The sequence below is a fragment of the Orbicella faveolata genome, unplaced genomic scaffold (assembly GCF_042242905.1).
Source record: "Orbicella faveolata isolate gen_17 unplaced genomic scaffold, um_ofav_v1 contig_24, whole genome shotgun sequence".
Classification (NCBI taxonomy): domain Eukaryota; kingdom Metazoa; phylum Cnidaria; class Anthozoa; order Scleractinia; family Merulinidae; genus Orbicella; species Orbicella faveolata.
In genome coordinates, this window is record NW_028301552.1 from 22255001 (window position 1) to 22282500 (window position 27500).

General features: G+C 39.5%; 2 protein-coding genes and 1 long non-coding RNA gene across 3 annotated transcripts in view; 2 read left to right on the forward strand and 1 right to left on the reverse strand.

The window, feature by feature from the left end:
* The first annotated feature begins 8046 nt into the window (after window positions 1-8046).
* LOC149110900 (uncharacterized) lies at window positions 8047-9130 on the forward strand. The gene is made up of 2 exons (XR_016208122.1): window positions 8047-8378; window positions 8501-9130. It is a non-coding gene; the product is annotated as an uncharacterized LOC149110900 (long non-coding RNA).
* Window positions 9131-9349: 219 nt separating this feature from the next.
* The window catches only part of LOC149110901 (uncharacterized), a 27116-nt gene continuing 8965 nt past the window's right edge, over window positions 9350-27500 (forward strand). The window contains exon 1 of the mRNA XM_089292522.1: window positions 9350-9560. The gene's annotated coding sequence lies outside the window, so the exon portion shown is untranslated. The remainder of the gene's footprint in view (window positions 9561-27500) is intronic.
* Window positions 14004-24539, reverse strand: LOC149110902 (uncharacterized). Its single transcript, XM_089292000.1, has 5 exons — window positions 24187-24539; window positions 21846-23146; window positions 21304-21405; window positions 19176-19681; window positions 14004-17216 (listed from the first exon to the last, which is right to left on the reverse strand). The coding sequence occupies exons 2-5, from the start codon at window positions 23056-23058 to the stop codon at window positions 16983-16985; spliced, it is 2055 nt and encodes a 684-aa protein (XP_089148126.1). The 5' UTR covers window positions 23059-23146; window positions 24187-24539; the 3' UTR covers window positions 14004-16982.

Genomic DNA, 27500 nt, shown 5'->3' on the forward strand with positions numbered 1-27500 from the left:
TGGTAGTTTCACATCAACTGGTTTGTTTTGGTAATTATAACTATGGTAAAATCAAACTGGTACTTATCAGTCTATGTGCTTTATACAAAGCCTTAAAGAGCCAGCTCATTTAATAAATGATTCTGAGGAAGGCAATCACAGAGTCTAAATAGTTGAAAGCTAGCAGTTTACAATTCAACTATTGTACAAAATCTTGTTGTTACTAGTTGGAATAGTCATGGTAGAAGTTCATGGTGCTTGTATAAATATAACCAAAGAATAGATAGAAGGTGCTGAATTCATTACTTGATGTTAAGTTCTCAAGACCACATTGTTGTTTTCAGTGAAGTTGACAGCAATAGTTCCAACAAATATAATACATGTACTTCTTTCTTTGTAATTTGTGTTATTAACTGCATGAACTCCAGTGATGCTGTCCCTGCATTTTTCACGTTGTTCATTTTTTTGTAGCTTCAGATACTGTTAATTGGTACTAAATCCAGAATGAATATAGTTGGCTGCAGTGCTTTATGTCTCTGTCAATTACCATATGCAAGTAACTACATGACTATATATCATTCCAGTTCTTATAGTGTATTTTAGTAGTCTCCATAGTCCAGTTGCCAATGTATGTGATATAAGCTCTGAATGATCTGCTATCTCATAGGAAGATATAACAAGTGTTGGCAACAATTGTTTTAGTAAAGCTGTTGGTCCACCCTGACACCACACCTGTTCTGGATTCTTCACTTTTTGTCTTCTAGATGACTTTTTTGCACTTTCCTGTATGTGATCTGGGTTCTGTGCTGTCCGTTCCCTTTTAGACTTTTTGTCAATTTCTCTTTCGTGTTCTGGGTTGGTCATTTTCCTTCTTGTGACAGTTTGTTTCTTTTTCTCCCTAACTGTTTCAATATTTTGTATCTTTGCATAGAATTGTGACTCTCTCTTTTTCTAAAATCTGCACTAGCTCTTCTCTTTTTCGTGTATTCTTTCATGCAACCTTGATCAGCTCAGTATTTTTCCTGTTTATCAATTTTTTTCTTTCAACTACAGTTTGATCACATGTTTTGTTGTTTGGTACCTGACAATTACTCGTTTCTACCGTAGAAAAATAATGAGTTTTACTTATGTGTCCAACATAAATGTTTGTGTATTCTCCTGTCACATTCACTGCTTGAACAACAGCAACAGGAGCAAACGTTTGATTCAGCGATATGAATTGACAGATTTAGGCAATAGGCCAGTGCTTGAATTATAATTGCATCAGCCCGTGTTCCCTGACATGTCGTATTGTTCAAATAGTCTTGCCAAGAATGATCAGTGTTACTCTCCATGAACTGTTCAAGGTTCCACAGTAAAGTACTTGACTTTACGAGCATTTCCCGAGGACAGCCGAAGTACGGTCGATCTATCAATTCCATTTTCTTTGAAAAAAAAAATGAACCTTGACCGAGGATAACGATAAAAAAAAAACCTGTTATTGTTTAAGCTACAAACTGTAAGTGCTTACCTAGCAATGGCACGAAGACTTTTTCTCACAACAATGAACGACTGCAGTCCAGAAACGTTCGCCAAGCCATTCGTGGGCTCAAACTTTACGAACCACTTTCCAACGTCGATACAGCTCCAGGAATAGCAAACACAGCCATCTTAAAGGAGTCACTTAACCAGTGGGCCATGGGCGACACTTTATAATCGGTCTCGGCGAGCGTGAAGCTCAACTTCGAGAACACTCGAGTCTTTTGAACCCGCGGCGGAATTAGCCAAAAGATCAGCGTTTTGACACTACTTAATAAATTGGTTATTTTTGCCCCAGTGGTCCGGTGGTACTGCAAAAGACCTGCTAATTCGCACTGCCACCAAGGGGTGGAGAGGTCAAATCCGCCGCTCGTTTGAAAGTTTTTCGATTTTCTTAATTTCTTTTTTTGTTTTCATCTTTTTTCGTTCTCGGACATACTAATCAATTTCCTGTATATATATATTGAAAAAATAAAAGCACTGACACCATAAATAAAATATACGCTGCAAACTGCCGAAAGTATATTCGGAGATTGGCCAAACTTAATTCACGGATGAAAAAGGTACAGTTTTAAACTCTTTTAAGAGGTCCTTCGCCTAAGAAACGACCGATGATTTCCGGCTAAAAAATAAAATCGGCCGATTTTTATCTCCCAAGTAGAGGTTACCGAATACTATTTAAAAATGAATTTCTTTTGTTTCAGTTTCGCTTTAAACCAAAAATATCGAGCCGCAAACTTTTTCCGTCTGATAGCAGCAAAATCAGGCCGAAAATAAGGCCCCGCTAAAAACTGTTCAGAAATTACTATCGCTACGCAAAATAATGAGAAAACTACACAGTGTTGAAGAAAAAGGCCTTTTAATGCAATATCATTTGATAAACATAAAAAAACTGCCGAAGCGATTAAAAACTAAAGTTTCAAATATTGCATACTAAATTAGATGGAACGTTGGAGCTGATTTTAAAATAATTACTTCTCAAAAGTTCAACGCTTTTGAAAGCAGTCACAGGGATGAATCAGACATTAGAGGGGTACACATCACGTTTCTGGAAAAACATTTTTCGGCCAAAGTATATTGACCTTATACAAAGCGTTCAAAGTTACCGTGTTTACCGTTATCCTGCTACTTCGGCGAAACACTTCTCTTTTGCCAATACGGCCGTGGATAGCGTGGTAAACGCCACTTTAAACCTTGCTAGGCATTCGAAGACCATCCTGAGTAGAAGGACGTAGAATTAAAAGAGAAAAGAAAAATACGCAGAAAAAGAAAATAACTCGAAAATGTCGTCGCGTGACAGCGGCCATTGACGTCATTTGTCACGTCAAGTCGCAAGAGCATGCCTTGATCATATACGGGAGCAACAAACCAGACCGGATTGTAAACATCAAATGTCCGGATATTTGCATTTCTGATCACCTTCCGGTTTTGGCTGCGCGTTTGTACAACCATTATTCTCCTGACAACACAAAGAACCATAAATATATCATCTATCGGTATCTCAAATCCTTAGACCATGAAAGGTTTATCAAGACATTATATGAGACCCCATGGGACATAATCTTTGTTTTTGATGAAGTAGATGACATGGTAAATGGCTGGTATTCTCTTCTTAATGAAGCCATTGATGCAAATGCGCCGCTCAAACGAAAACGTATCCGACACGAAACAAAACCGAAATGGTTATCACCTGAGATCCTAAAGCTGATGAAAAAACGTGATCGTCTCCTCAAAAAAGCCAAACGCTCAAACGTTCCTGATGACTGGTTAGCCTTGAGGAGCGCCAAAAACAAAGTCACCGAGGCGATTAGAACTGCCAAGAGAAATTTCTTCCATGAATCTTTCAGGGAAAACCAAAACAATCCAAAGAAAATCTGGTCCGCGCTCAAGGATCTTTCTGGACAACTAAACACTAGAGGTGTGACCTATTTAGAAGAGAACAAGACCGCGCAAATCAACGATGACGACTTAATTGCCGAAGTGCTAAACAAACATTTTACGGGCTTAGCTGAAAGTCTCTCAGACAAAACTGCCGCTGAGTTTAACCCAGCGACCCTGATATCTTTTGTCAGCAAACGCAAGACCTCAAATGCCATGCATGCTTTTCCTCCTATCACGCCGAACCAGACCAAACGACTTATTGAAGCTATCCCTTCAAGCAAAGCGACTGGTGTGGATGGCGTGAGTGCCCGCATATTGAAGAGAGCAGCTCCGGCAATAGCACCATCACTGGCCAAACTCATAAACATCTGTATCGCTAGTGGCACTTTTCCGACAGCATGGCTAAGGTTACGCCAATACACAAGCAGAAGAGCAAGTCTGACAAAAACAACTACAGGCCGATCTCTTTAGGAAACACCAATCTACTGAGACGACCTTAATAGACATTGTCGACCGAATGCTGTTAAATCTTGATGACAACCGGATAAATGGCTTAGTTTTCGCCGACTTCCAGAAGGCCTTCGATCTTGTTAACCATGAGATATTGACTGAAAAACTGCGCATTTATGGTCTAGAGGACAACAGCCTGGTCCTTGTGTGTTCATTCCTTCAAAACCGAACGCAGCGCACGGTTATCCGGAGTGCACAATCCTCGCCCCAGGCTTTGACGCACGGAGTACCACAGGGATCCGTACTCTCTCCTCTTCTTTTCCTAGTGCATATAAACGACCTCCCGGAGGCAGTATCGCAGCCCACTACTGTGGACATCTTCGCAGATGACACGACTCTGAGCTCACACTCACCTTACACAAATACCCCTGGACTTTGTTCCAGACTATGTCAAAGTACTGTAGAACTGGAAAAATGGACAGGCAATAACCGGTTTAAGCTGAACATGGCCAAAACAAAATCCATGTTCGTAACCGGTACTAGACTGCGTGCAAAGATGGACCTCTGCGACCAGATGGAAATCCGTTCCAGCACGGGAGATGTATTGGAAACTACTACAAGCTATAAACTACTTGGAGTATATATTGACCCGGACCTTTCTTTTAACGAGCATGTTGAACATTTATGTAAGAAACTTACTAAGCGCATCGGTATCTTGAGATCAATTAAGCATTATTTACCTTTAAATGAGCGTATACTCTTCTACAATGCAACCATAAAGCCCCTTTTTCTGTATGGCGGAGCAGTCTGGAGTATAACATCTAAAGCAAATATCAGACGAGTCTTTCGACTGCAAAAGAGAGCGGCCAGGGTAATATTGGATGTTAAAACAGCAAGGGATGAACGAACTGTTGACTTATTTAACAAGTTGGACTGGTTGCCCTTCTATCAAGAAATCAATGCTAATAAGCTATGCCTTATCTTTAAATGTCTACATGGTCAATGCCCAGAATACATATCTAGTAAGTTGATACGTGTGAGTGACATATCGGTAAGATCCTCGCGTTATAGTCACATCACGCTACGATGCCCTAAGAGCAACAGAGAGACAGAAGGTGGAAAAACTTTTGCTTCTTCATCAACTTCACTATGGAATTCCCTACCTCCTAACATAAGATCCTGTGATAACATTAATGTTTTTAAAGAGAAATACGTCAAGCTTATAAAGAAGGGGTATGCAAATATTGAACATATCATTTCTTAGTGTCCTCTAACTCTTTGTATCGCATGCACCAACAAGATTTTAGTCCATTTTATTGATGTTAGTAATTTTACCAGTTTTATACTTATTATTATTCATAGTTAGATATTTTTGAAATCATTGTGATTTATATTTTAATTGTTTAAGGGAGGGCCACGAGTTTATCAGTCAATGACTGTAAAGTGTTTTTACCCTCATTAAATAAAGTTACTTACTTACTTACTTACTTAAAGTGCCACTGAAACGAAATTTTCGTACTCTCTTTTTTTAGCCCAATTTATAGTTTCAAATGTGCTTAAAATAATGGTGAACTTTATTTCTGTCAAATCCTAAAGGAAAGTGCTCTTTTTAGCTGCTGAAATCGACTTTTTGGAGCAAAACTGTGTCCGGGCTCTGGAACCGAGTTTAAGGACCTTGTAACGTCACTGGTTGTATTCACGCAAGAAGCGCTTAAGATTCTCTCTTGTTTTCACTTGATTTATTTAAGTTTATTCTTCATATTGTCGATACCTACTAGTTTCCTACCTTGTAATTTCAGTCCAGCCTTGACAGGAAATACACATCATAAACGTTGGAGGGCGCCAAAGAATGTAGATTCACCAAAATGAATGCTACAGATTAGAACAGCTCAGTATACTTTTCGAACATCTTGAGTACTCGATTGGAGATTTCGAAGACGAGTGTGGCAACTTTTGTATCACGTCCTGAAGCCTAAACACGATATTTCGTCGTCTGTTTTCAGCCTGGTTCTGAAATTTGGATTCTCACGTTTATCTAAGGTCTAGTAACAAGGTTCGAATATATCCTCGGCAACTTTGCTACATTAAAAGCCGTAAGCGCATCAGCCATCCGCACAATCATGAAGTTATTAACGGTCCACAAGCTTTGAGTCGAGTACTTCTTTGCACACAGAGAGCATCTTTTTATGATACTAATAAGTGAGAGTTCTTGTGGTAGACAAAATGTATCTTTGAAAATTGTGATCCGCAGCAGGGTTTGCTTTATCGCCGCATACGTATCAGTGTAAACAAAGTGGGAATTTCGCTTCTCTTTTACACGTATCTCCCAATTGTAATATTTCACGGCCGATGGATAACTTGGAGTTCTTTAGCACATACTTATGTCTATGATCTTCATTTAATAGTATTCAAGTTCAAAGCAATTCGTTAAACGTCACTAGTTTGCACTCCTTTCGAAGGTTTATTAAACAGAATTTGAACTAATTTGCATATACGACCTTTCGCCGCCGACATTGTCACGCTTTCTCTCGTTTCCTGAAAACATATAATTGTAGGGTCATGGCAGCTAAGTTTACCTTTATAGTTTAAATTCGCTCCCTCATATAAAAGAAGAGGGTTTCTTAAATTGTTGCTGTTGTGATAACTTGTAGGATGTAGCAGATACAACTAGACTAAAGGTCACTGTGGCACAATCTCGTCCGCGGTGAAACTCACAAAGCGTCCGGTTTCCTCGAAGCGAAGCGACTCGAAAACTCGAAACGTTGTTGCTACGATTCGTGCAGCAGCATTCCGGATAATATTTTCAAAAGCCGCTTTCTCTTGTTTTCATGTCTTTTAACTTTATGAGTGTAGATATTGTTTAATTGAGTGCTGGCCATTTCACTAAGAGTCCCGATCATTTTGCGATCTAAGAACTCCCACTCGTTTGCTTGCTTACATAAAATATCCAATTAAATAGACTGAAAAGCCCCAGGATCGACTCTCCACCTCTTCATGTCTAAGGCTACAGTTATTATCTGCTTTACAGCCCTGAGATGTCCTTAAGATGTTTTTTGGGGGGCTTCGAACAGTATTCTCTTCTCCCATAATCACTCTAAATTTTCAGCGGGGCATGAGAGCAATACAACCAGTGACGTCACTAGGCTGTTTTGGCCGCGCCAAGATGGCCGCCAATTTTGGGCTTAACCAGCCAATTTCGAACGGCTGAAAAAGCAGTTTTCGCTTACCGTATGCGAAAAAAAAGTCTGCAGTGTTTCCAAGTAAGGTTGAAACGTTATTACTAAGTAAAAATCTCACATACGAAAATTTCGTTTCAGTGGCACTTTAAGAGCGTGGGAAAACGAGTCTGCAATGTCCTTCGGGCGGTCAGCGGCTAGGGATCCAGTCGTGACCGATTGTCGTGACCCCATAACTCAGATCACGCTGCGGCCAAAACGATGTGGCGGTTGGGGACGTTTTTCTTTTTGAGTGACCATCATTTGTGAAAAATAACATAACATTGCTCCACTAAACGTTTTCTGGCCGGGAAAAATTGTTTTCCTATTTATGCATTCGTTTGGATTCCGCCGCTGTGTAGACAAATCATGTCAATGGCCGCTGTCACGCGACGACATTTTCCAGATTCAACTTTCGTTAGCAGATGGTAATTTCGAGTTATTTTCTTTTTCTGCGTATTTTTCATCTTCCTTTCTCTTTTAATTCTACGTCCTTCTACTTAGGATGGTCTTGGAATCCCTAGCAAGGTTTAAAGTGGCGTTTAACACGCTATCCACGGCCGTATTGGCAAAAGAGAAGTGTTTCGCCGAAGTAGCAGGATAACGGTAAACACGGTAACTTTGAACGCTTTGTACAAGATCAATATACTTTGGCCGAAAAATGTTTTTTCAGAAACGTGATGTATATCCCTCCAATGTCTGATTCATCACTGTGACTGCTTTCAAAAGCGTTGAACTTTTGAGAAATAATTATTTTAAAATCAGCTCCAACGTTCCATCTAATTTAGTATGCAATATTTGAAACTTTATTTTTTAATCGCTTCGGCAGTTTTTTGATGTTTATCGAATGATATTTGTTTCGTTGATTAATATTAACTTCGTTTATTGACATTTGATTATTTAATTAGTCGCGTGAATGACAGCCGATGGCGTAATCGCTAAGTAAGTTGATCTTTAAGTCAGTATAGCCGACCCATAACCAAGATCGCCGTCATACACCCTGCGGAAGGTGATGACTAGCCAGAAGCTGTTAGAGATAAGGACTACGCCCTTATCGGGGCGGAGAATGTTTCGTTGATTAATATTAACTTCGTTTATTGACATTTGATTATTTAATTTGTCGCGTGATTGACAGCCGATGGCGTAATCGCTAAGTAAGTTGATCTTTAAGTTAGAATGACACGTTTTAAAAACCACGAAATCTGAGACAAAGGTCATAAAGCGTTTTGTACCTTACGTTGAACATCGCTAACCTGTAGTGTTTTACTGCTCGATCTGCTGACCCGTTTTGCTGACCTGTTACCGAAATAAGTTTGACTGGATATCGCCACAGAAGTAAGTGACCGTTTGTTGATGTAATCCGTTGAATTTTGAGAATTATATTTTCCATGCAATTTCATGAATCGCTCGCTATTAGGTTTTGTAAGAATTATGTATCTTATGTATCTTCCTTATAGATCGAATAAAACAATATAAAGATTATACGATTTCGTATCCAGTCATTCATCCGAGTACCATGTTTTCCCCTGGACCAATATTGCATTAAAAGGCCTTTTTCTTCAACACTGTGTAGTTTTCTCATTATTTTGCGTTGCAATAGTAATTTCTGAACAGTTTTTTGCGGGGCCTTATTTTCGGCCTGCTTTTGCTGCTATCAGACGGAAAAAGTTTGCGGCTCGATATTTTTGGTTTAAAGCGAAACTGAAACAAAAGAAATTCATTTTTAAATAGTATTTGATAACCTCTACTTGGGAGATAAAAATCGGCCGATTTTATTTTTTAGCCGGAAATCATCGGTCGTTTCTTAGGCGCAGGGCCTCTTAAGATTCTCATTCTCTATTCTTACCAACAAAGATGGCCATTTCTTTTGTTTATTACTCGCCAAAAACTATCAAATGCACGTGCGAGCGAGCGAGTGCCATTCTTCACATCATATCTACAACTCGCTCTTACGCATGCGCGCAATTCACGAGTTAAAAATGAATTTATGTTTTACCCACGAATCTCGCGATACTCTATAAAGTCATTTACTTTGTTTATCACTGTCAAAACTATTGCGAAACTAAATCCGGAACACAGCGATAAAATTGAAATAAAAATTTAAAAAAATTAGCCGTCGTGGTTCACGTTCTCCAGACAACGCAAAATTTGATCATTTCACGTTGTTGTCTTGTAGAGAACAGCAAAGAAATGTAGCAAGAATTAAAACGCACGTGCAGAGCCATTGTACTGCTCGTTAATTCTTTTGTTCAGTGACGTTCCCGTTACTGTTGCTGTCGTGGTTTCGTAGACTCCCTATTAATTTAACATGAATTCATGTCATGGTGACACGTTGTAGGCGAGTGTGCGTGACCGTTGTAGGATATCTACCGGTCTTTAGTGTACAGCAGTTGTTTTCCTCTTTCGCTTAGGTGTGAAGAAAAAACAGACAGCCTGATAACGAGACAGGTCCAATTATCTTTCTGTGATCGAAACTGGAGTGAGAACAAAGACAAGCTCATAACGGAAGATCTCGAGGTATTAACGAATCCTTGTGTAATTTATAATTTGAAAGTTATTTAGCAAACCAGGCGATGACACCCATCAGTTATGTTATATTTTTGGCAAATCGTTGCTCTCTGTTGCCACGAGGCGACTTAGCTCAGCTCAGCTTCTAATGAAATTGACGAGACGGGCGCGTGCCTGTCAAAGCGGCCCTAAGTTGATGAATTTTCTTCGGCCTTTGTGATGAACTCGGCGCGCCACCTTACTCTGCTGTGGTAGAAACTGGGCCTCTTAAAACTTATCAAAATATTGAGTCTTTTGGTTTGTTTGTTAGCTTTACCGAAGAAAATTGACTCTAGGCGCGTATCACGGATTTAACAAAAAAATAGCCATTGCTCCTATGTTACATATCTAGAGCACCGATCCTTCGCGGAAACCTTCGATGGGACATGAAACGACTTGACTTATCGTGAGAAATAACGCTTGCAAATCGTTTCTACGTAGAATGAATCTTTCTTTGCCCGAACGCTTTCGTTTTCTGCTTATAGTTATTGCTCGATTTATTATACAGAGGTCTGTTCATGACTCTGATACAGAGGTCAGTTCATGGCGCCATGCTAGGGTTCAGTTAAAAAGTCCTTGTTTTGTCCTGGTGCAAAACCGCATGCTACGCCTCTTGCTATTAGCGAAAACTTCCCGGCCCTGAATCTTCGCAGTAGTTGCTTTTGATAGCGATTTTTTTTTTTGCCTTACTTAGCCAAAGGTATTGAATTGTCTTTCAGAAACTTCTTCGTCTCTCAGGATTTGGACAATTTTTGAATTTTTCCTTAATCAATGCTTCCCTCGGTCTCGTTTCGTTTAAATTTTGCTAGGCGACTGTTCCGAGACGATGACTGCAATAACTCACATTATTCGACACGGCTGCAGTAGTCGCCGAGTTTGAGAATTTTCAATTCAGAAAATGTGCTTCTCTGTCACTTTCATGTGTAGGTGCATGTGTAGGTGAGAAATAACGCTTGCAAAGCGATTTGATGAACATACTAACAGTCGTAGCGACTCTGAGCCTGCCCGCCATCGTAAATCCTTCGCATTCTTTTAGCTGGCGCATACTGTGCACGGCTCAATCCACTACAAAGTGTAGAATCCTCGAAGGTCTAATGATCCAACAATGGTGAAGTTAAACAGACAGGTTCATTGTAACATTGCGAAACTGTTCCCATCGTAATTTATTTTAGCTACGGCTTATTTCTTGCAATTTTGTTTGCTTTGCCGCTACAACATTCAAATAAAACCTGCAAAACCTGACCCAAAACATAGATATTACGTTTATTACAGTATAGCGTGACATCAGTATTGGGAAAAGTTTGGTCGAGTGATTTTCATTTACAATTCAAAAAAGTTTATGAGAATAGGTTTTCGTAAAATGGCTCGGTTGATCGATGGTAGATGGTGGAAATTACCCCAAACATCATTTTGGTGTGTAGGTTATATTTTTAAAATCTCGAAAAGAATTGTTTTTAGCTTGTACCCACGACAACGCGCCGTCAACATTAAAAATTTGCAACGTCAAGGCGTCAAACCGTTTTAACGATTGACGGCGCATCAAGCATTAAGGGCTTAACGATCAGCGATTAGCGAAAATATTGTCCACTGTTTTCAAGATACTGGCCAGCGATGCAGGACCAACAAGTTAACGTGGTCTTACAACAATAAGGTGCTCCACTTATAACTTAGGGGCACCACAATACGGGACCTTCCAAAAGTATAATCAACAACTTTGGGCTTAATATCATGGAGATACGCTGCATCGAAATTGTGGAACGCTACACCGGACGAATCTCGAAAGATACAAACGTACACTACTTTTAAAAACAACTTAAAAACATTAGATCTCACGGGACTCTGAGTGCGAAGTGGATCTATCCTTAATCAATTTTTCCTGCTTTTAATGTTCATATTTTCTTATATATTTTTCTTGTGACTACATTGTTAATTCTTATATTTTAATATTAGCTAGTTCATAATCTTAATTTATTTAAATGTATATACCTTCAAAAGGCTCTCATAATTTCTTTTTTCTGCTTATTTGTTCGTGGCGTACCTGTAAACTAGCTTTTTAGCTAAGCGTACCGACCACGTTAAATATATTGATTGATTGATTGATTGAAGGGCCCATTAACCGGCTGGATTTAAGGAAAAACCGCGTTTCCTTTAGCATTTAAAGAAACCGGAAGTGCGCGCGATATATATTGGAAAAAACCCTATCAGCGCGTGCGGAATTTACAATACCAGCGCACTTCGGTAAGATCAAACAAAGCCACGAGGAGTTAGTTTTTCTCTTTCTGTTGCTCTCGTTTTTCTGTCTTTTTCTTATTTTGTCTTTGCTTGTACTTTTTTTTAGTTTGCATTTTGTGAAACACAAAGAAAAACATCTAAAATGTGAGCGAATTTGGAAGCTATTTAGTTGTTTTTATTTTCCGCACTCAGGCTGACGTAAGTAACCGGAAGTGAAATTTCACCTCCTTAGCAACGCGCGCGAGCACGCGCATGAATCGGTTAATGGACCCTCAAGGGCCCATTAACCGATCTTTTTGAGCCGTTGCTAGGGAAAATTTAGTCTCATATAAACTCATCATTTTTAGTTAGTTCAGAGTTATTTCATGTGTTTTAACTTTTTCCTGATCAGTAACACTAGTGATGACGTCATCAGGCCACGCCCATGGTCATGTGACTAATACAGAAAAAATGCAAAGGCTCCCAGGCAAATTACTTTCCCGGGATTTTTTTCATTGATTTAGTATTTTAATTTAAATCCTCATTACACTATGCATCGATTTTGTTTAATTTCTAAAAGGTCAGATTTTGAGAGCATTTCAAAATATTGAAAAATTCGTAATTTTCTCAAAAAAGCATGATTTCGGAAAAGGAATGCATAGCTATGTTGCCAACGTTGGCTTTAATCGAAATTCGTCGAAAAAGACTGAATGTAATGAAAAACCGCGTTTCCTTTAGCATTTAAAGAAACCGGAAGTGCGCCCTATATCTATTGGAAGTTACCCTATCCGCGCGTGCGCAATTTAGACTACCAGCGCACTTCGGTAAGATCAAACAAAGCCACACGGAGTTAGTTTTTCTCTTTCTATTGCTCTTGTTTTTCTGTCTTTCTCTTATTTTGTCTTTGCTTGTATTTTTTTTACTTTGCATTTTGCGAAACACAAAGAAAAACGTCTAAAATGTGAGCGAATTCGCAAGTTTTTGAGTTGTTTGATTGTGTTTATTTTCCGCGCTCAGGCTGACGTAGGTGACCGGAAGTGAAATATCACCTCCTTAGCAACGCGCGCGAGCGCGCGCATGAATCAGTTAATGGGCCCTTAAGGTGGCCGAACACTTGCCGAACACAGTTTTTGCACGTGCTTTTGCTGATGCAATTCAGCGCGCGCACAAGGATTGCAAAAAACAAACATGCCGTCAATAGAGCGATCAGTTTATTTACCCAACACCCGCACTATCTGTGCTGTTTTTCTCTATAACTGAACGCAGTGTATTGATCGTTTTAGTCTTTTATTACAAAGATATCCTAGAAAAGGTAACGATGGAAAGAACCCAGCAATTCTCAGCTTTTTCTGTGTTACCGAAAGAACCCAGTTAAATGCAGCGCATGCGTAGTAAGTCAAAAAATTGCGATTGAATGAAAAATTGCTCTCTCGTAAATACGCCGATTTCTCGAAAACCACTCATTACAATTTCACGAAATTTGGCACGAAAATAGTTTAAGAAATAAGTAACTGGAGTATTGAAAATAATTGAACTTTAACAAAGGAAATTCTAGATACTTCAGTGAACCTTCAACAAGGGATAATTAAAGATCTCTCTGTTAAATTATTAGCAAAGTGGTGTTAACTTGTGAGAATCGTTACAAGCTTGTTGCATGTAAATTATAAACAAAATCTAATGACTAGATTTTATAGAAATAAACAAAACTGATTTTAAAGGCCTGTTTATATTTATTCATGTTGCCATGGCAACGGCACAGACGTCAGCTTAACCATCAAAAAACCAAAGTTTCTGTTGTTAACTTGCTTGCTGCCATTTTTGACGACCGAGGGTGTCAAGGGGTTTAGAGAAAAAGGTGAATGACACACAGGTATCAAAAACTGTGTCCAGCCACCTTAACAGCTGCAAGAACTCACTTGAGCATTGTGTTGTTATATTACAGTCACGAACTTCGAAGTATGGTCGTGTTCAGTTGGTACCAAAAAATAGCATACACCTCTCCGCCATTTCGATCAATTTTCTTGTTTAGTATATATGTAGTAACGTTTGTGTCACGAATACTGTTCTTCAGGGCTGTGCACCTGTCTCAGTCATTGTTTTACCTTTTACCTAGGAAGAGAATTAAACCGTCAACATTGCCTCCGTCATATTTTTTTTCATGGACATTGCATCAGTCATAACATTTCTTCCTGGCCACAGCTCTAGTCTCGTATTTGACTTGTTTTAGTTTGTTTTATTTGTTTTATAATTTACTCCATTCATTATTATGTTACAAAGATATATTTATATTACAAAGTCATTATTACGAAACAAGATATCTTTGTTTAAAGATATTTAAAGATATTAAATAAAGCAAGAAATGGAGAAGGGCACTATATAGTAAGCCTAATTCACACACAAGCACACACACCATGACTGCAATCAACTAAATTTGATACTGCCTTTTCAAAGAGAGGTTTAGATGAAATACTACGAACAGAAAGAGAGAGGTCATACCAATAGTATTTATTACCAATAACGGTGGGACAAAACATCCTTATACTTATTTTAAAGTGAGGAACAAATAATTGTTAGGTAGATGCACATCGTGTAGAATAATTATGTTGCTCAGATACAAGAGATATTAAAAAATTACAAGGTTATTGTCACTGATATGTTCACACATCAATAAATATGTATACAATTTAACAATACCGCGAAATTTAAGTAAACCTAAATTAACATAATGAGGAGAAATAGAAACTTGTAAAGGAACATCATTTATTATTCTAACTACTTTATTCTGTAATCGAATGAGTTGAGATAAAGGGGTATCATAATTATTTCCCCAAATAAGCACTTAATGACTGGTCTCAAGGGAAACAGTGAGTTTTGTTTCCCCGAGACCCTCACTGTTTCCAGAGGCGAAGCCAAGGGGAAAATTGAGGTCGAGGGGAAACAAAACTCACTGTTTTCTGCGGGGCCAGGTTTTTTTTATACCTCCCAACTCAAAAGTAGAAAAAAAAAACTGCGAAGAAATCGTTTGCTTTACGCCGGCTGGCTCACAAATGTGCCGCGGTTTCAAGGAGCACGACCTGATCACGTGCGAGTCGAAAGTTCAAGTTGTTGTTTCCCTAGGGAGTTAGTGAACGACACGTGACACGTTCTCCTCCAATCGGAAAACGCATTTGAGTTGGAAGGTACAACAAATATTCATTAAATATTGACTTCCTAAAAAATGCTCAATCTTGGTCATTATATCAATATTCTTACTCACTTTATCACAAACATGATTTATATGATCGTGCCAGGACTGCCAGTGGCTATCGATAAAAATTCCTAAGTATTTGAAAGAGAAAAATTTGCATAAGCACTGGCCTGCCAATATTAATAGTGGTAATAAATTATAGTTTATTTTCTGTCGAGGTTGAAAGACAATGTACTTGGTTTTCCTTAAATTTAAGGTTAACTTATTAGCACATAGCCAGTTATAAATTTTAGGTAGATTTAAATTAGCTTAAATTTATTTGTAATTGATGTTCATCTATATTTTTATCCGAGGCTGTTAAGAAAGTGCGATCGGCGAATAATCTCAGAGAGAAAAAATTGGAAGCCTGAGGAAAGCCATTATGTAAACCAAAAATAGTAGAGGCCCCAAAATTGATCCTTGTGGTACACCTTACTAAGGTACGATTTGAACCAATCGATATAAGAATTTTAAATACCATATTTCACCACAATTGCTACTACTCTCGCGATCTGATTGTAAATCAAATCTCCTGATTGGTTCTACAGTGAAACTTGTATTAAGAGGACCCCACATTAAGCGGACACCCTCTATTAAGCGGACACCACCTTGAGTCCCTAAATTTTCTTCCCACATTTACTGTAAAATAAACCTGCAGCGGACACCTCTGTTAAGCGGACGCGGACACCAATATTAAGCCATTTTGTCGCACAAAACTTGCACAAGCGGACACTTCAAGGGCATTTCACCTCTAAAGGTTCAGTTGAGACTCCTTTAGCATTGCTCAGCGATGTCGTTTTAAAGCTTAGCGATTATTCCAAATTAACGCATTGACTGACTGGACATTATGCTATGAGCAGTCTTTGATCCTACACTGTGTTACACTGTGTTACACTGTGTTACAACAGGGTTGATAATTAACTGTTTTTGCACAACATATTGGAACCTGTTTTGAGCGGACGCCCTGTATTAAGCGGACACTCATAAGAGTCCCAAGGGTGTCCGCTTAATACAGGTTTCGCTCTATTTACTTAGCTTAAGAAGCAGGGCTCAGATTTATAGAATGCATTTGAGACGTCTGAGAAAATATATATAAGGAAACCAAGACGTAATAAACCGCGTCAGAAGTAGGCTTACCCTTAAACCTGAGTTTTAATTTCTGACTTCGAATCTTTGCCTCTGCTACGTTAACATGACTGTAATGGTTTTTGATGAAAATTAATTTAAAAAACCTAAACAAATCCTTTCTGAACAAACACCGTGAAATATAAATGTTATTACAAAACTTCCAACAAAGCTTCTTTGAACCGAATAATGTCGAATAATGTTAACGAAAAACAAAACCTTAAAGTGCCCATAATGTCAAGAAAAGTTTTTCGCTCATCTAATTCTACATTTCACCTAATGAACTTCTGCGAAAATATTTTTCGATTTGGATAAATAAAATGCAATTTTTTTTATAAGTTTTTAAAGACGTTCAAATTTGCCGCCATTTTGGTCCACCATTCGCACCAGTCTTCCTCGGTTTGAAGTGAGTCGTGACGTAGGTTCAGGAACACGTGATTTGGGTCATGACCTATCTGACTTGAAAACAAGTGGAAATTTTGCTTCAGAGTTGTCTACATTTAGTTGAAAATGCCGGAAAGGTGCGTTGTCGCTCTTTGTAACAACGTTAATGATCCAGAAAACAACATCAGTCTTCATCGTAGGTTCCTGAACCTACGTCACAGGCATCAGTCTCGTGGCCATTTTGAACACGTTATTCAGCGGCTGGGGTCGACCGCAAGTTAATAGAATTTTGAACTTTGTAAAGATTCGTAAAACAATTGCATTTTTATCCAAATCGAAAATGAGCAAAAAAATGAGCAAAAAAAAGTTTAGACATTATGGGCACTTTAAACAAAGCCTTTTTGAACAAACATCTTAACACGTTGATGTTATAAACAAAATGCCTTTCAGCTAACACAGCGTTTTATCCTCCTTTCCGCTGTGTTACTGTCTACTGGCTTGTTATCGTACACTTTGTATTTCTCCAGCACTGTCTCCACTGCATCAAACACTTTATTGGGATAATGAACCTCGTCCACTATGCCACCCGGATATGAATCGGTCAGCGGATACACGTCTATGACGTCAAACCCCGCTTGACACATGGCGGACATGGCGTAAGCGCTGAACAGTTGAACTCGCTGATAAGAAAAAGAACATGTTTAAATTAAAATGAGTGTCACAATGTGGCCTACGTACGTAGGTTAAGTCGGCATACGAGCCAAGTGGCCCATCAGGTCGGAGCTTATCCTGGTTTCAGTAGCATGAAGGGACTAGGAATATTTCTACTCCCCCCCCCCCCCCCCCTCCCCCGAATGGGATGCTAGTCCATCGCAGGGTTATCCCCAGCATTAAATTTGCCGGTACATTTTAATTATACACCTGGGTGGAGAGAGGCACTGTGAGGGTAAAGTGGCTTGCCCAAGAACACAGCACAATATTCCCGGCCAGGGCTTAAGGTTACTTCAAACCTTCGCGGGAGTCCTCCAGAAAAAAATTCGTATGCGCGCTGTTTTCAAGGAAACCCCCACAAACTATATATCAACAGAAAGGTTATAAAATGTAAAATTCGGTAAAATTATGTTTTGTTTTGGATTTTGCTTTCCAAAGGCGCCAGAGGCCGTCAACTCCAAAATGATCGACTGACGTTCCAGCGAATTAATCGGGTATCAAATGCGATCGTTCATGCAAAATAACTGTGCAGTGTTAATCACAAAGCCTCAATCTCCAAAAACGTGTCAGCATTTTCTTTTATTTCTATTGGTTATCTTTTTATAGATCTGTCAAGTTCGACTATCGAAAAATTCACGTAACCTGTTACGTGAAAGGCCGCCACGCGGAAAGTATTTAAAATATAGGAATTCGCCGACACGCTTTTGTTCCATATCTATCAGTGAATGTTCTGACCAAATTTCATGGAACCGTCAAATCTGCATACCCTATTAATTCATTTTAAGGAGAAGGGATTCTCTCGAAAAACGAGTGCGAGTTTTCGCCTTGTAAAGATTTATAAACATATCACACCTTCACAGAGGAATGTGTCAACTTGAAAGTCGGGAGCCAATGAAATAACAGAACCCCTAGCGTTTACAGTATGCAAACTTGTGCTTCGCGGACATTAATTTTCTTGACCAAAAACAATTCGACCAATATAGCCCCGCGAAGGTTTGAAGTAACCTTAAACCCGGACCGATTGCTTCGGAGACGAGCACACCAACTATGAGGCCACCGCGCCTCCACTATGGACAACGTAGCGGCTCGTATATTTGATTGTGAAAAGGGATGGACATTCCTGTGTTCACACTTTTCGACCCGGTGAAATATATTTGGAGTAATCCTTTTCACAATGTAACCGAAATTCTACGTTATAACCATGGATGAACTCTGTCATGTCTGAGCTAAACATGTTTCAAAATTTCACAAAATGAAAAATAAAACGTCAACAAAGAGCAACATCTTCTAGAATAGAGGCTTACTGTAAACACGACTGTTTCTTAGGTTTAGGCTCTCACTTATTTTCTGACAATATTGCCCAATTAGTGCAAGCAGCTGACTTGGATGGATTCCGCCGTTCAATGCAAAAACTATCTTACTAGTCAATCTCACCGTGATGTGATTGGCTGTTAGATGGCATTAAAACCAAACGGTGATTGGTCAACATGGTCAGTTGTTGTATGTTTCAATCCGTGTGTTGCCTAAGTTTCCAACTTTTTAGTGGTTTAGCCCTTAACTTCTTGGAGGGTTGTGAAGAGGGGGGAGGAGGGGATATAATTCAAATCCAATTTTTCAGCCCAAATGTTGTCCAGATCCCATTTCTCAGCCTATTTTTACCAAAATCGCAGACTCAGAGTCATTCATACTTTGTGATTCTTAGTCCAGGTGGCCCAAATCCCATTTTCCCTGTGAAAAAATAGGCAAATCCTAGTTCACATATTTACCCATTTAGGTCCCTGTTCCGCTCCCGTCTTTTGTCAGTAAAATTTGTGTAAGTTCTGTTTATAGCGATGGCCTTTTTGTCGTATTTGCGGAGGACACGGATAAGTTTATTTGTCATGCCACGCTTTATACATTTCCCCAAAGCAGTTCTTTTTACTTATTACCTGTGTGGTAAAAAATCTCCAGTTGGTCTTGTTTTTCACTTCGGCATTTTCTTTGTGTATGGCGGTCGATGATTTCCAAATAACTTTAGCTTTATACTTCGGGACTCTTCTCCCTTGTGAATTTACTTTGGTCTCCTTCAACGTGTTTATCAGGTTACCAATGAGCCTCTGGTATGTCGTAAAATTGACACTGATAGGGAAATGTAGTCCAAGATTTAAGAGCAGTACACTTTCTTTTCGTTGCATTTCCGGTCTCTGAAGAACACTCAGAATAGTTTTTATGACCTTGCCAGGCTGGAAATCTAGATTATCGTCCTCGTGCTTACTTACAGCCTCGCTTATTACAGGATATATCCAGTTGTAACTGCGGCGACATCCCACATAGAGTCTTGAGCAAAGAAAACGAGACTGTACAGATTCCAAGAAGCGTAGAGCAAGTGAATCGCCATAAACCCACAGTACACCCCTCGGTCGATACCTAATTGGCAACGACCAGTTGTAGGATTCTATTGTTAAACAGAAAATCGAGAGAGAGAGATTGAGCATATTGCAAAACACGTTAGCTAATAAACACAATAACTTTGCTGCTTGATTTCTGTCGAGACTAAGCAGGGGAAGAGAGAAGGAAGGTGAAGTTAGGACAGGAAATGACAAGAGAGATGGACGGTGTGTTATGTAGAAGATAATAAAAGAGAGCGGCGCAAAAAACCCCAAAAATCAATAGCGCCATGCCACACGTCCAGCAACGTTTATGACTAGGAAAATTGAAGTTTAAAAAAGAGAAGAAATTTGTGGGAGCTGGAACTGGAAAGAGATTGTTACCAATAAGAGATATTTATTATATGGCTTTGGCTTGTGGCCGATATAACGCGCGCTCTGATTGGTTAATTGTCACTGAATTGTAGGGCATTATTCTCCCGTAATGCCCACGGGCCGATTACGGATTATGCAAATTAGGAAGAGCCCGGTTCTGAAAATTCAAGCGCATTGAAGCGATGAAAGCCTATTAAAATCAGTACGAGAATATCAGTAGCTAAAAGTTTAGAGATATTTCTTTAATAAAATTTATATAGATGACTTACCAGTCGGTAACCTTGGCGGGCACTAGTGAAAAACAATCAAAGTTTGCCTAGTCTTAAGTAAAGCTAAAATCGCTAAGTAAAAAACACCATCGGCAGATCTGCCATGCATCCTAAGCAGAACACCACAAAGAAACTTATAAGTTATCCTCTTAGTCACAGCAATTACCGAAGTATTGAACTACGTCAAAGTTCTCGTCAAATAGATTCCCTCGCTTTGACATAAGCAAGTGTAAATCAGCTTCCAGGATCATCAGATGTAAACAATCGGGCGGTTTCTGTCAGTAGCAGTGTTTCTGATAACTGCAGACGTTCACAAGGCTTGAAATGTTCATCCATAAATCCCAGAATGAAGAAGGCGAAGATATGTTGTCGAAAGCGAATGCGAAGATCGAGTTAAGCTTATTTTGAGCAGTGCATTCTGAAGCATTAGTATTTTCTTTCACCGAAAGACGGTTGGTTTGGACAATTTTGAAGCACTTGCTGTCTTTTCTATATGCGTTGACGTTTCGCCCCAAAAGTCGGAAAAACTTCCCCATCAACTTGTGGTACCACGATACTAAAATACGTTTTTGAGGCTGTGACAGTGACTTTTCCGTAAAGAAATGAGTGTTTTTAACGGAATACGTAATACAGTGGTGAAATTCACTGACTGTGTAGTTTTGCCCTAGGTTTGAGACGATGAATGAATTGGTAAACGCGCGCATCGCCGGATGTAAATTGACGACTTCCGCTCGAATGATTTTTCTCTTTATTGATGAGCCATATAATAAACAACTTAATGACCTCGACCGTTCGGTCGTTACGGGAAAATCTCAAACCTCGGCCTACCGCATTGACCTCGCTATTGCTCGGTCAATACGGCAAGGCCTCAGTTTGAGATTTGCCCGTAACGACCTCACACTCGGTTATTAAGTAGTTAGTACCCTTGCCCCGCCCCATTTCACTTTTCTTTGCATGCACAATTTGCACGACCAATGCCATAATTGGCAGACATTTGCCATTCAAATCTGATTCACGAGGTAGATAAAATGAGGTTTGTCTCTAACCTTGAAGGTCTGGTTTCCATTGGTTATTTGTCCATCGACCAAATCCGTCCCATAAGTGATTGCAGGTGTGACTACAGGAATCCAGTCCCTCGCTGAGTTTTTCTGACAAAACGGAAGGAGATAAATCAATATGTATGCAGGAGTTATCCTTTGGCTTAATAGTAATTTCTTTTTGGCCTTTCAACTTGAAAGCTCAGTTAGCATATTGGAATTCTGGTAACTAAAGTGTTTCAAAGAAACTCCCGTATTAATAGGATTTCACACTCAAAGAAAGAATTTCTGATACTGGCTTGGTAACAACCGTGGTCGCAATCTATTTTCGCCTTATAAATAGTTGATCCATAATGAAAAATGAAGATTACGAGGAATGATGAAATATTTACAAAAGAAAACTTGTCTTGCTAAAAAGTCTCAAATATCGGCTTAATGAACTGTGTTATAGTGTCAGCAGTGCGTGTGTCCCAACAAGATTTACAGACAGCAAGTCATCTGTACGAATTGCTTATAAAATGCCAGAGTTGCTTTTATTTACGTGTACTTACCTACTGAAGATATATTGAGTAGTGCTTCTGGGACTGTTATAATCAAAGGTTCCCCATTCTTAAAGGGCTGTCTCAAGTAGTCATCCAGCGTGCCTAGAAGGCCGTCTTTCTGGAACTTTCCTTGAGCGTTGCCTTTAATGAACCAGTCACGTGGTGGATCTCTGAATCCATCACAAAGACTATAATCCAGATGTATAATAACTTGATAAACACCAGGCTCACCGATAAGAAATAGAGCTTCGTAAGTTCCATTATTGTGATCAAAAACAGTGGCCGCAACGCTTGATGGGCCATGTACGTAAACCCTCCAAGAGTCTCCACCAATCGTCTTCGTTCGATTGTCCGAGGTTTTTGATTGGATAAAAATCTTACTAAACTCTCCCGCCGGTCTGATGTCCCAGAACACGACCTCACTAGCAACAGCGCTACTTCTGTTTAGTTTGCTCCAGCCGTCATTTACTTGGCCCCAAGCCATATTGTCATTACACGGCTTCATGACACTTTGCCAGTCTACCCGTGCGCGGCGTTGACGTAACCACTGACGACGGAAATCTTGAAATCGATGAGCAATCGACGACCTCTGTACAGTTTTAGGTTTCGAGATTACCTGTACCAACTTTAAGTCAAAAGTGTTTTTTGAGATGTCTGCTTGGTTGTCGGTTGAATTTCCTACCACCTGCGTGCTATCTTGTGTTTTGTTTGAATCGTCGCTATTATCGCTAACGTTGCTATATTTTGCATAACTTATATCTGGCCTAACTGAAGAACTTAAAGTTTTGTCTTGGCTTTCCTCTGCAGCGACCGAAGGGGACTGTAATTTGACACTTCCCCCTGGTGAATCTTCTAGCCGCGTCACAATGCCTTCTTCTGACTTATGCCAAGCGTAACCATTGATCCTTCCCAAGACCCCTGGTCTTTTTGGAGCCATATACTTGCTCTGCAATTTCTCAAACAACTCGTTGGGCGAGATTGTAGCTTTGCTTGATGAGAAGGGATCAAAAGGTCGAAACACGTTGTCGTGAATGACGGCGGCAGGCGGAGGCGTCCCATAGTCACGCTCATCCATCAAGTAGTACCGGAAGTACAAATATAAAGCCGCGCATGTGCAAAGGTAGCACGCGAGGAAGCGTACGAGACTGGGACACGCTCGACCGTGTTTCATTGAGACGTTCTGCTTGTCCGCGCGTAGATTCCTTACAGAGAATGTTCCCATGGACAAGGGGTAGTGGGCATACTTCTTCCTTCGACTAAGTGCATCAAGGCGGATAGGCTCTGGTGGGAGCCCACTCGGTCACATTAAACTGTAAAAAAGTAGCAAGCCTTTCAGATAAATGAGCATCGAAATTGTACGCTTTATTTACGACTTCCCTTTCATTGGAACTGTCAAGCGTGGGTCTATACAAAGTATATTGAAGTTGCAGTTTGTTTACTCGACCTGCCATTGTGGAAACTTTAAATCCCCACCCCTCTCCCATTTTGTCAGATTTAGTAGCCATCAGCATTTTTACTCCTAGGTGGAGAGGGGCACTGCTTAAGTCAAGTACGTTGTCTTGTCCAAGATCGAGGACATAACACAATGATAAGTTCTTATACTCGAACATTCGGATCGCCCAATCAATAGACCAAAATATTTAATCTAAAGAATGATCAAATTCAGTTTCTCCTATATCAGTACACCGTTGAATATTCTGGTTAGGAGAGTCAAGGAAATCATGCTGTACCATGCACCGCGTCCGCTTGAATTATACGCAAAATGTACATCATTTCCACTGGTACGTAATTGATATTTCGTAGTATATTGCGCTCTTATAAAATTTCAGCAAGTAGTATGTTAGCTGTAGAATAATCTGGCTGCAAAATACACGTTTTTAAGTCAGCCGGTCAACAGTTAAGGAAACCAGAACTCACAATTTTGTATCAGTTTAAACATATTGTATAGAACGCGTAATAAAGAATTTCAGGCTTCAACGAGATTCCAAACCTCGAGCTCTGCGATACTGGACTATTTTACTCTGGTCCCGTATGCAAGCAAGTATAACCGTGAAACTAGTATTTTCAAGCGTTGTAAAGATCTCAATGACGAGTTCATGCGTGCACTAGACACAGGAAACCACTGACTGGAATTGTAAATGAACACCACAGAATTTTAAGAACAGAATTACATCGCCAATATTGCATAAACGACAGATATGTTATTTAACATACAACTCTTCAAAATTTTTTATGACGACTTTCTTCCTTCTAGCTAAAGTCGCTCGAATCGCACATTGCTTCTACCATTGCATTTCTGTAAAACAGAACACAAACACATAGATGCGAATCTTATTTCAAGTTCACTCACCGACTTACAAACTCCACTTTAGATGTGCATGGCCTAAACTGGCATGAAACAATTGAAGGAAGCGTCCCGGGACTTAAAGTGCACAGATAATTTCTTCAGTGGTATATATTCTGACAAACAAAAGATCAGTAACTAATTGTCGTATCGCGCACCTTTTAAGCTTTGTCTTGATTTAGCCTGAAGTACCTGCTGCTACACAACTGTACCAGGTGCCACCAGTTGCTGGCCTCATTCTAGTGTCGATCGAGGCTAATGACAATGTATTGTTAGTAGAGGCTTGAAACCATTGCAGTTTTCGGAAAAATCTTCTTTGAAGAATCTGAACAATTTCCGGTTTTTGTCCTCCAATAAAAAAAAAACCAGCAATCACGAGTTAATTTTCCGAAAATAGTCGCGTGAACATGGCGCCATGACGAAACGTCCTAATGCCAACAATCTAGTTTTAAAGATCCCTAAAAGTGTTAAATTTCAAGATGCAAAAAAGTCTGCAACTCTCTATTTTCCAATTCCCCATAATTCACAAAATTTTGGGAAAAAATAGAGTGAATTATTGGGATTTGTAAAATAGAGAATGGATGGATGGATGAATGAATGAATGAATGTCGCGGGCTCTATGAGTTCTCAGAGCAGGGATGACGTCATCAACCGGTACTTGCTTTTCCGACCGGGAACGAGTGAAAAGTTAACGGGGCGAGAACTTAAGTGTTTGAGCCGGAAAAGTTTTTAATAATTTATGGAACAATAGTAAGTGTCGAACGCCAGCTGAGCCGGGTTAGTGGTTTAAAACAGATATTGTCAGGCCCCTTATTACAGCTTCTCGTCTTTTAAGGCAACAGGTTTGGTAAGGCCAAGTGAAGAATGGAGTTTTTAAGAAATCTTTGCAGTTGTGCACTCTGATTTATTCTTCCTCTAAGGGAACTCGTTTTAGTTAAGTAAATAATTTACCGTAATATAATAATTCCCCTACTATCTGTGTCTACTATGTTCCGGACGAGTACTTTTTTCAATTAGACTTCGGAATAGTATTTTCTGTCAACCAACATTCAGGCACGCTGAGTTGTCTTCTAAGATGAATTACAAGTTAAGTTTATACAAGCTCAGGTGTTTATCACTGACATCGACTGGTGTTCATTGACTCTAGTTTACCATGAGCGGGAAACAACGACTGGCTAAAAGTATATATATAAAAGACACGAGCGGTTTCGACTGCCTTAACTACAGTCTTCAACGAACGAAATGGTATAAAGTAGCTCAGAAATGCTGCTCCCGAAATTTATTCAAAATTAAGTTACCTATGTTAAAGGATTTGAAGTCCGTGTTTCGTTGTCTTTTGCTATAAATGAAAACTATTTCTGGAAATATAAGCTTATGGAAACCAAATTCATTTATTGTATTCTGCATGTTGCATTGAGTTTAAACGCAAAATATTTGATAAGCTTAAAGGAGTAGGTCACTCCAAAAACCGTGTATTTTTTTCCATCACCAACAAAAATATCACATTGAGTTGAGTTACTCACCGTTGTTTTAGCTTCTGAAGTGGATGCGATCCCAATGAAAAAGAAGTGAAAAGTTCGACACCGGGAGCCGCCATTTTGAAAGGATCTTGAATGCCAGGCCGCATATCCGTGACGTCATTCCGTCCGAGAATGTGTTTGTCCTTTTAAGCTTTAGTATGGCTGCGCTTGAAGCCAGAACGTGCTAGTGATTCCGCGGATGATAATAATTAAGTTGAATGGAATGATCTGTTGGAAAATGCTCTGTGGTGTACTTGTGAGAGATGTGCAACCATGCCGACGCAAAGAGAATGTAAGTGAAAGTGAAGAATGATCATCGCAGTAAATTTTCCAATTTAAGCAATTGGAAAGAAGAAGCCTGAAAAAAAATCAGGGCTTCAACGGGATTCGAACCCGTGACCTCCGCGATACCGGTGTGATGCTCTACCAACTGAGCTATGAAGCCACACATTGGGAGCGAGGTCAATTAATTGAGTTCATATCTTCCCGTGAGGAGTGAAATGATGTGAAGTATATATGAAATAATTCATATATATGAACTGCGGTTTTAGATGAAAGTGAAGAATGATCATCGCAGTAAATTTTGTTATGCATCAATGAACACGAAAACGCGAAAACCCTAGCGCCAGTCTACGAAATATAATGAATTAAAAGCTTGCAACATGGAAGCTTTTTTTATAAATACTGGTAAGACTGGTAAATGAAGAAAAGAATTTAATTCAGCCATTTTCCCTGTTATTATAGGAAAAAAAAGCGGCAAACTGATTACACATGAAACTGACCCGTGATTCACGCCGTTTTAGCGTCTTTTTCTTGAAAATGTATTGCCTGAAGGGTCGAAAATTTTTGGCGACTAAAATACTTGTGCTGGCGACTAAACCTGAAAACTTAGGGGCCAGCTGGCCCCAAGGTTTTTTCATGAAATTCGAGCCCTGTAGTCCAGCGACGAGCTTCAATTTCTTGCGCAGAAATAACATTTACCCAGTCAAGTCAACGACAGTTCTGCCGGGCAAAAATATTTTTAAAAATTAAAAGTTTAACTGATAGCTACCTCTTTTCGTTCCTTGCGATGCGCCATTCGCTTGCAATACCTGCCTTTACAAGGGCCTTCCGTTGAAAAATTGTCGGAAAGCATTTTTCTTCAATGACCTCCTTCTTGAGCTTTGCGGCGCCAATTCGGACGGAATGACTTTACGGATATGCGGCCTGGCCTTCAAGATCTTTTCAAAATGGCGGCTCCCGGTGTCGAACTTTTCACTTCTTTTTCATTGGGATCGCATCCACTTCAGAAGCTAAAACAACGGTGAGTAACTCAACTCAATGTGAAATTTTTATTGGTGATGGAAAAAAATACACGGTTTTTGGAGTGACCTACTCCTTTAATGTTAACTCGAAAGAAATCTTTTTCCTGCTTTTTACAACCCAAATTGATCAGTCAAATCCAGCTGACTTCGTTCTCTACAGACCGTGGAAAGCACCGAAAAAAGGTTTGAAACTTCCTTAATTTTAAACTCAACATGATCTATTGACCACTCAGAGCGCGTGCAGTATCTCAGTTATTATATAAAGTGTGTGAAGACGAGATGAAAAACCGCCCGCCTGATATTACTTATTTGGATGACTTAATGGTAGAATTTCGCAAGCTACTAGTGCTCGGAGATAGGAAAATCCGGACCACGTTAAGAACCAATCAGATTGCAGGATTCTTTACCGTGCCGTCTTGGAAAATGTTGGCTCGTTCCTTCCACTTGTGTTTTATTTTCTCGATTTCTATAGATCTTTTGAGCACAGTATTTGGCA

Bases quoted from the DNA above. Each gene is read 5' to 3' on its own strand.
- LOC149110902 (XM_089292000.1), bottom strand. From the start codon at position 23,058: ATGGGAACATTCTCTGTAAGGAATCTACGCGCGGACAAGCAGAACGTC. The intron at 21,406-21,845 runs GTAAGTACACGT...CCGTTTTGTCAG, and splicing joins ACTCAATATATCTTCAGTAG to AAAAACTCAGCGAGGGACTG. The intron at 17,217-19,175 runs GTAATAAGTAAA...TTTTCTTATCAG, and splicing joins GGAGATTTTTTACCACACAG to CGAGTTCAACTGTTCAGCGC.